The 9,633-nt window shown below is 35.3% G+C and overlaps 1 protein-coding gene across 1 annotated transcript in view; it reads right to left on the bottom strand.

Annotated features, from left to right (window-relative positions):
- Positions 1 to 9,633, bottom strand: part of LOC108761256 (RNA pseudouridylate synthase domain-containing protein 2) — a 179,800-nt gene that overhangs the window by 164,039 nt on the left and 6,128 nt on the right. Inside the window, exon 2 of the mRNA XM_018507683.1 lies at positions 9,167 to 9,414. Within this exon, the coding sequence (XP_018363185.1) occupies positions 9,167 to 9,307 (141 nt within the window). The 5' untranslated portion in view covers positions 9,308 to 9,414. The remainder of the gene's footprint in view (positions 1 to 9,166; positions 9,415 to 9,633) is intronic.

The raw sequence follows: 9,633 nt of genomic DNA, 5'->3' as shown, positions 1-9,633 counted from the left end.
TAATGTCTAAAAAGGATAGTATAATGGAGGAGCGCGCGCGTAGCGCGCGCAGGGGATGTGCTATAAGTTACCAATTAAGTTTTACCTCAAAACAAGTACATATATTCTTAAACAAGTACGGCTACTAACTCTGTTTATATAATTCATGTTAATTAAGGTTCTAATTAATTTCAAGGAATCAAAATGACAATTTGTATAAAAAAGTGAACGAATACTAAGTGCAGTTAACTGAGGATAATCCATATTTGCAGATGTAATATTACAAAATTGAATTGTTTGATATGTTTGACGAAGAGTTTTATAATATTGAAAGAGTTCAATAGACCCACCGTCAGCTCCGGAGAGTTAACCCTCTGTCTGTGCAATCATATTTTTATTCCCTCCATCTGCCATTTAAATCTTTTTTGGCTAACTGAATTCTTTTTACTATTCTGGATTCAGGATTATTTTTCAACATCTCTATTACATTGCCAAATAATTTTTAACTCCAATGTTAAAATTTTTATTTAATAAAAATTGATTTGAGCAAAACTAAGGGTGAAAAGAATGTAATTTTGCTTGTGTATCAAAAGATCCAAATTGCAAACAAACGTTAATCATTCGTTACGTTCTCATTTCGCAATGACCAGAGATGTGACTCGTGGTATCAACGGCACGATGTCCGCAGCTGCAAGAAAGTTACGATTCAAGACTCGTAAGAAGCTTAGGATTTCTGCGGCTTGAGATAGATTTCGAACGACTCAAGCAGCGATACGTATATCACCTAAGAAAATCCAGACGCGACGGCTGGCACGCGAACATGACCTTGTTCGATGTGAATAGAGTTCTTCTAACTCCTAAGGCTTTCTCTCTCTCTTATCCGCTAGATAGAAAGATGATTATCTAAACACAGTCGTTGAACGCGATTTGTGGACGGATATTGTGGCCATCGCTCAGCTTTAACTATTATCATCGACCATCCTGGCACTCCTAGCAGTCACATTTTCTGATCAAAATCTCGGTGGCATAGAATCGAAACATCTATTTAAAAACATCTATTAAAGCTTATTAGCATGAATGCTATTACATGTCAATTTAATTCGCGATTACATATTCTACATTATAAAAAAATCACATGTAAAATTATAATAATAATAATTATAGTGGGTAATTTTGAGACCTACTATTAAAGGTACACACACAACTTACACATAAAATTATTATCCTTTATAGCGATCAAATAATTTGCAAAAGTAAATTTACAAATTGAAGTTAACATTTTCCGATCATTTTTTACAAAATCTTTCATTTAATACAATATTATCTATTGTATTAAAAGTTCATACTATTCTAAAAAATATTCCTATAATGATAGAAATCACCGGTTTCTTATCTTTTTCTTTTCTCTTTGGGTCTTCTTTTTAGCGACATATTCTGTGAAACATTACGCGGTTAATATAAAATAGTCATCATTTCTACAACGCAGAATCCAAGGCAGAATCTATCGCGTTTCAAACAGGATTAATTAACCTTTAATTTCGCGAAAGGTATGACGCCACTCCGGGATCTTATTTTAGAATTTGCGACGCTTTATCCGGCACGCAAAGTGTGACTTATGAATAATTTAGCGAGCGTATTATGCATGAGCGGGAAAGCAATAATAAATTGCGTCTAATTGTACGCGCGATGCACAACTCGATATAACTAGATGGATTTATCGTAATTAAATTCTCCCGGACCTCTCGAACATTTTTCGTGCAATCGTTAGTGTCACCATTGTCCCAGTTAAAACAGGATTAAAATGCGTTATTATGATGTGTACGCGCAATTACACAACAAAGCGCCTTTAAGCCATTAGGAAACAGCGTTCACCTGTGCTTCCCTCCCAGAGGAACAAAAAATTGAAGTTAATAGGCCATTCTTTCGAAACGGGCGGACTGTAAAGGCTTAACAAAGCGGTTAGAATTCCCCCTGCCTCCGCCCCGTCGATATTGCCCGTCGCGTTGAGCCGACCAATTTGCAGTTTGCCTTTTTTTTTTTCTGACTGCAATTTCATCCGCGCGTGCTATTTCGAACCTAGTTCAATCCTTTATATAAATGCCGCATGAAAATCATCGTGGTGGTTTATACGCGATGTGTCGCGTGTATAAATCGACCGATATGCCGCATGAAGTCTTGATGGCACACAATTTTAATTCCACCAGATGCGAAATGGCCTGTGAATATATCGCGTCTGCAATTTATCGAACGCTAAATGCAAGTGCAGACAGTCGTTTTTCCGATTATCGCGAACGGATCGTAATAAACGGACGACAAAACGTGGGTGGGGCGATCGAGCTCTTAAATTCGGTTCGCTGTGCAGGTAATTATGTTTCTGCACGACAGGTGCGTACGTATCTCATTCTGGACGCTTACACCGTACCGTAACAAAATTGCGCTGTTTACGATTGCCGTGCAAGCGTCATTATAACGATGAGAAACGCGAGCTTTACTGCATTTTACTGGCCACTAAATAATCTATTTCTCTCGCGTTTACACGTGCTGCACCTCGGCAGAGAGAGAGAGTGTGTGCGTGCATGTGTCTCTTCGAGAGACGAGACATCGTGCATCCACGGACCTAAAACCCGAAATAAACCGCAGCTGGAGCTGCCTAGATCCCTTCCTTTGCCACCGACAACAACGCTTTTATTGATCTATCGTCCGCCAATTTCATCATTGCACCGGAATATTCGAAAAATTCCGCCGTAAACGTCGTCACCCTGTGATAACAGATTTATGCACCGTAAATGTCTGACATTAATCATTCGCACTTCTTAAGTACTTGAGTTAGTTAATCATCTTCGCTATCGAGGAACAGGTTGGTAAACGCGGAAAATATGAGGGCTATGAGAATTCCTTAGCGAATTCAGAAGCTATCATATCTTTCTCAGGTGAAAATATTAATCGAGCATAAAGGATTGCGTCTCGATAATCTAGATGCTAACGTATAATAATAGAGCTAATATTGACGTGTATTTACGCCATGGATTATCGAAAGCACGGTACAAATATTTCGTGATTTACGATCCGATAGTTAAACGGCAAGTCAGCTTGAGGCATGATATTTCACAGCCAAGCGAATTTTCTCAGCGCCGCTAGGCAAGTTAATTTAATCTTAAAAGCAAGCTAAATCACGTGACATACCTGTCGTCGTGCTGATTAATAGAGCGGACGATATATATACGAATATATATATATACGATGCGTTGTAATTCGCTTACATCTTTCACATAATAGTCAATTGCCTACGTCAAGAGATTTTCGAATCACTCTTAACTATTCTTAAGGAATTGTGTCAAATACTATTTTACATGGGTCTTAACATGTGTTTGATATTTCTAAATATCGTAGGATTTTCGCTTTTTGATCTATCTCAGTACACTAAGACAAATGTTTGATATAAATCATCACAATTTTGATATGTAAATTACTAAAATTTTGTTATATTTCAATTAAAAAATTATGTTGTATTGATTAAAATAACAAAATTTCAATTAGAATACAATTTTTTAATTGAAACGTAACACGATGTTGGTAATTCAACAAAATTATAGTTGTTTATATCAAATATTTCTCTCAATGTAACAAAATAAAATAAATATATCTTTCTGAGAAAAAAATATAGTCAATTTTAATAAATATCTAATTCAATACTGCCAACTAAACACTTATTTACACATTAATAGTTCTAAATCAAATAAATATATTTTTATATTTAATAAATACTTAGTTGGCAGTATTAAATTAAATATTTATTAAAATCGGCTATATTTTTTCTTAGTTTATACTGAGAGAAATGTTTTGTATAATATATTACATACAAAGATTTTCTTACTTTTTAATTTAAAAATTTTATTATACTAATCAAAATTTATTTAAACAAATTTTGATTATAAAACAACAACATTTTTTTAATAAAAAATAAGAAAGTTTTGTAGGTACATTTCTCTCGGTGTAAAAGATATTTAAAAAAGAAAGACAAAATTTTTTAATTAAAAAGTCCTAACCAAATGTTGATTAGAACAAAAATTTTTAAATTAAAAAGTAAAAAAATTTTTGTAAGTCACATACAAAACATTTCTCTCAGTATAGTGCGAAAAATGTTGATCTCACGATTATTCGCGTTATAAGAAATCAGGTTAAAGTTAATTGACAAAAGGTCGTCGTGATCGTCAGACGAAGCAAAAGATGCGCTACTAAAATACTAAACCCAATTAAATCTCGATGAATCGAATGACTCAGCGTGTTTAATTGCTGGAACTCGAACAAAAGCACACGCCATAGCCGCGACGTGTTGCGGCTTCGCTTATTTTATCATCGAAAACGTGTCGTAGCGGTTGGTATAATTTTTAACTTTCGGTGCACCATGCAGAGATAGGATTCATCCGATCGCGTTCGTTGTTTATCAAAATTTCACCAGGACACGTGTCGTCGCCGAACAATTCGAACAAAACCAGGGATGTATATATTTAGTGCGGCGAACAGGTGATATGACACGACGCTTCGACAGTCGCGTTCGTCATTAATGCGACGCAACATAGCGAAGAATAAACGATTCGTTGAGCTTGCAAAACAAATGCGTGCATCCTCTGTCGCTATTCCTCTCGCTGTCTTTGTCTCTCTCGCTCTTTTCTCGCTTCTATCTTATACCCCGCCATTAGGAAATACAATTATGAGTTTTGGCAGCACCGAGTCGTCTCGCTTTTAATCGGTCGTTTGGAAAATCTTCATGCGTTGTTTAAAGGCAGAATTACGACCGGCGGTGGTTGGCAAAGATCAGAAAGCGACAACAATTTTCGCGCAATGTTCCCCGGGAAAGGAGTCCATTATCTCTCTCGTAACATACTTTGGCACGGGTAGACAGAAAAAAACAGACCCTCATTAAGAAACAACTGCAAAGGAATCGCGTGGAGCGTTAATGAGGAAATTTAGAGCGAGCGAAAGCTAGAAAAAGAGAAAAACTCGACTGTGCTCTCCATCCCGGTCGACGTGTAGAAAAAAAAGGAGCAGGACGTTTCAGGTTCGGCGGAAGTGGGCGAGAACAGTAACTCGCAATACGGTCCCGTCGATGCTTTTGACGCGTACACATACATACGTACACACGTATACGCGGGATGTTATTTGCAGCCGCGAGGCAACCGTTTCCTGGTCCTCTCGAATGATTGATCGTTTTCACCGTTATACTTCTTCGTCCCTCATATTCTGTTTCAACATTTCGCCCTTTCAACCCCGCATCGTAATTCCATCTCATTTTTATCCGCGTGCCTCTTTTAATTCCCACGTGTTAATTAGACACATGATTCTGCCACGCAACTTTGGTAAAAAAAACTTTTTCATATAAGAACATAACATATATACATAAACATGTGTACAAACATAAATAATTATATACGAAATACATCCGTATACGTCCATATATCCTTCTTTTTTTTTGTAAAATTATTGTTTGGTACAAGACAAGTAATAATAATAATAAGAAAAGAAAAAATAGTTAAAAAGATAATTTTCGTATTGTTTTGTTGACAAAAAATCAAGTTTGAAGAAATGCAAAAGAATTGATCATAAATAATTAATATAATGATTTATAATTATATATGTGAACAATTTTTATAATATATACACTCTAAATTTCTTGCAGTGAAATCTCACGAGAATGAAAATGCAACCACTCTTGAATAAAAGTGAAAATATTTCACTTTTAGAAAAAAAAGTAACGATCTTCACTCTTTTTAGAGTGAAATCTTACTTTTTTGGAATGAGATTTCACTTTTTTTAAATGAAAATTCACTCTAAAAAGAGTGAAGATCGTCACTCTTTCTTCAAGAAGTATATTTTCACTTTTTTCAAGGGTGGTTGCATTTTCATTTTCTTAGTATAGAATGAGATTTCACTGTAGGAAATTTAGAGTGTATATATATATATATATATACACTGCCATCGAAAAGTTTCCGGACATATAACTTAAAAATACATAATATTCAGGTCATCCTAACTCGGTAAAAAATCATCGCAGATGAAAAAATAAAAAAGCATTTAAAGCTTGAAACTTATACTTTAGCATGCTTTTGACCGCTTTTCAAAAAAAATTTGTCTTTACAGTTGTATATCTTAATAAATATTACATTGTATTTCTTAAAATTACGTACATTTAACATTGCGCAGTTTGATAAAAAGTTTTTTTTTTCAAAAAGTTCAATATTTTTGAAAAACAGTACAAAGATTTACCTCTAAAATATTTTTTTTTTAATTTTCTTATGATTTTTCTTGACTGAATTATGCATCATTGAAGCTAAACCTGCATAGCTCACAACCAACATTACAATTCGGTGAAATACCATCGTAGAAGTATTTTGAAGCTCGAAGTTTGTACTTTAACAAGCTTCTGATCGTTTTTAAATTTAATTCTACAGAATTGAGAAGATAAAATTTTTTGTGATGATTTTTTACCAAATTTCATCGTTGGTTATTTAGCAATGCAGGTTTAGCTTCATTATTGCGTATAATTTAGTCAAGAAAAATCATAAGAAAACTTTTGAGAAAGCATTTTAAATCTTTATTTTTGTACTGTTTTTCAAAAATATTAAACTTTTTGAAAAAAAACTTTTTATCAAACTGCGCACTGTTAAATGTACGTAATTTTAAGAAATACAATAACATGATATTTATTAAGATACAGAACTGCAAAGACAAAATTTTTTTGAGAAACAGTCAAAAATATGCTAAAGTATAAGTTTTAAGCTTTAAAATGCTTTTTTATTTTTTCGTCTGCAATGATTTTTTACCGAGTTACGATGACCTGAATATTATGCAATTTTAAGTTATATGTCCGAAAACTTTTCGACAGCAGTGTATATATTATTTTTAAAATTAAAGTGTCAATATCCAATAAACACACCAATCAACAGTAATATAATTAATATCATAACTTCACATTCAACATCGTAACTGTTACATACAACATGTGTTATATTAAATTTATATTAAGTATGAAATTATAACATTAATAACGTTACATTACTGTTAATTAATATTTACTGAATATGATAAACTACAATCCATTTTGCCTGAAAGAAATCTTCTTCGTTGTACTTGCAATGTTACAGTCGACAAAAGATGAAATCTTTAAGCAACGTTAATGAGCATCCACGTGGGCTGTTACACCGCGACCCAGCCCTCCTCACATAAATTTTCTCGCACTTGTGTGGTTTTACCTGCTTGTATAATAGTCCGACTATTCTTATCGGACCTGCACTCGTTTCCCACGCGCACGAACCGACTACTATCTCGGATTATTTTTGCTTTTTTGTTGAACTTTGCAACTCGAACAAGGATATTTTCGGAAGCACTGCCGCGCGACACATTGTACGCGTTCAGTTGCAACATTTTATCTTGGTGCTATCGGGCACCACGACCCCACGACACGACGGTGCTTGCAAACGAGCGACACGCGACCTAACAAGTAACCAGGAGACACAGAGATGGTGCTGTAGATATTCCGAATAACATGTAGGGACGTGCGATCGTGACCTGACGGAGGATATGCATTATGCACGAATAGCTCATAATCGCGACAATGTTACGAAATGATTTATAAGATCCCGATGTCAAACGTCAGCCTATCTCAAGAAAAATTGAAAGGTATTGTTTAAAGTTTAAACGACCTGTTACTGCAGTGACGTGCATGACGACGTATACGTTTCCACGCTAAATATATAAAATCTCTACACCGTGATATCTTTTGTCTGCGTAAAATATGAATTTATTTTTTTCCCACTGTTATCGCACACTAATCGCATTCAGTTTCACGCGGGAAATCCTGTTTCACCGAGTAATTCTATTGTATAAAATGACAATCATTCATATACCGTGATAGAGAGACTTATCGCGGTAATAATTCAACCACGATTTTGCGCCCTACACTGGAGACGAGTATTTCAGAAGCGAGCGATTATGACGTGGGTATCTTTGAATAATATATTTTGCCAAAGCTCCCCGAGCGAGACGTACATCTCACACGCAGAGCGGAAAGCAATCAGGTATTAAAGCGTTTGTGTAGCATAGTATCGGACTTTGGTGCATCCGACGAGAGAGAGAGAGAGAGAGAGAGAGAGAGAGAGAGAGAGAATGAAAGACAGAGAGTGGAAACGCACGGGAACCCCTCGCGACTGAAAGAAAAATGTGGAGCGGAATAATTTAATCTACCGCCATGTGATCGACCGTAAAGTTGTGCTTTAAAATCGTCCCCCGTACTTTTTTATCGTTCCTCGTTTTGTAACAGCGACCGACATCAACCAGAAGCCAATCGAAGGCTTCTCTAGTCCCACGACAATTGCTAACACGTATAGGCTTTATTTGCTAAATACGTTATAACATCATGTATTTTGCGCATAACTTTTAGGTCACACACAGTATGCCAATTTGCGTTTAAATAAGTAAATGTCTCAAGATTCGAACGTGCAGAAACGTTCATTCTTATATATTACAAAGTAAACAAGCAGCAGATTAAACGAAATTAGATTGTACAGGCATCTAAAGGAATCAGTTTTCAATTACTTCGCTTATATATATATATATAGCATATTGAGAGACAGAGAGAGAGAGAGAGAGAGAGAGAGAGAACGAGCCATAAAATTCTTTCATAACATATTTATATACAATAAAATAATTTTAACTTCCACATCGCAAAAGCAAAAGAAAAATTTTCCATGAAAATAATCGCAATGAAGAAAAAGACAAACATAATTAAATATTTTAATATAAATTCAATGATAATTGACAAATATGATCATTTTAACCGAACTGAATTCTTGAGAAAAAAATGAATAATTTTTTTAATGCGACAAACCAAACCGGGAGGTTTTGGCTCGCTTGAGAATCACATGTCACCGTAGTAAATTACGTGTCACGGTAGTAAATTACACATGTGTAATAAATTACACGTTATTTTCCGCAATGTTGCAATTTAAACAGAAACGCAACTTTGTTTTTAAGGAGATACTATTTGAGCAGGCATAGAATATGATTGCGATATTCCGGTAATATTAAAAAAATATGTAATCAGCTTTTTGTGAATTATCTCGCAATTTTGTTAAACTGCCGTGTAAAAGCTCTATGAAGACCGGTCACGGCGATTGAATGTTGTACTCACCTCTTCGTCAGAAGGCGGTTCCTCATAATCCGAGAACGTATCTTTGAAGACGAAAATGCAATCCGACGGCTCGAGGTGACGCGTGTTGCCGAATTGCGTATGTCCATCGACGGACTGCGTCGGTGCAGTCATCTCCACCATGTCGTGAGACGTGTCTATTAACGGTGATGTCGCCGTGTGGTTACACTTAGTTTTAATAATCACCTCGATCTGTCAGTGCAGCAATTTGGGCGCGTAATCGTAGACAACTGTAAAACAATGGAAAGAAAAACAATAAGTAATAATTATTCGGTTTCTCAATTTTCAAACAAATTAAAAGTATGACTAAATTAGGCTAATGAGAGTCTAGCAACGGTGAACGGCGCAATGATAGGTGAAAACCATACTCAGATGTTAACTTAAAGACCTCTGTGAAGCTGGTCCCACTTTTTTCAAAAATTGAAAAAATAAGTAGAGTTCTGGTTGCC

The sequence above is a fragment of the Trachymyrmex cornetzi genome, unplaced genomic scaffold, assembly GCF_001594075.2.
Source record: "Trachymyrmex cornetzi isolate Tcor2-1 unplaced genomic scaffold, Tcor1.1 scaffold245, whole genome shotgun sequence".
NCBI lineage: Eukaryota > Metazoa > Arthropoda > Insecta > Hymenoptera > Formicidae > Trachymyrmex > Trachymyrmex cornetzi.
The sequence above is the reverse complement of the archived record's forward strand: the minus strand, read 5'-3'. Positions and strand labels throughout refer to the sequence as shown.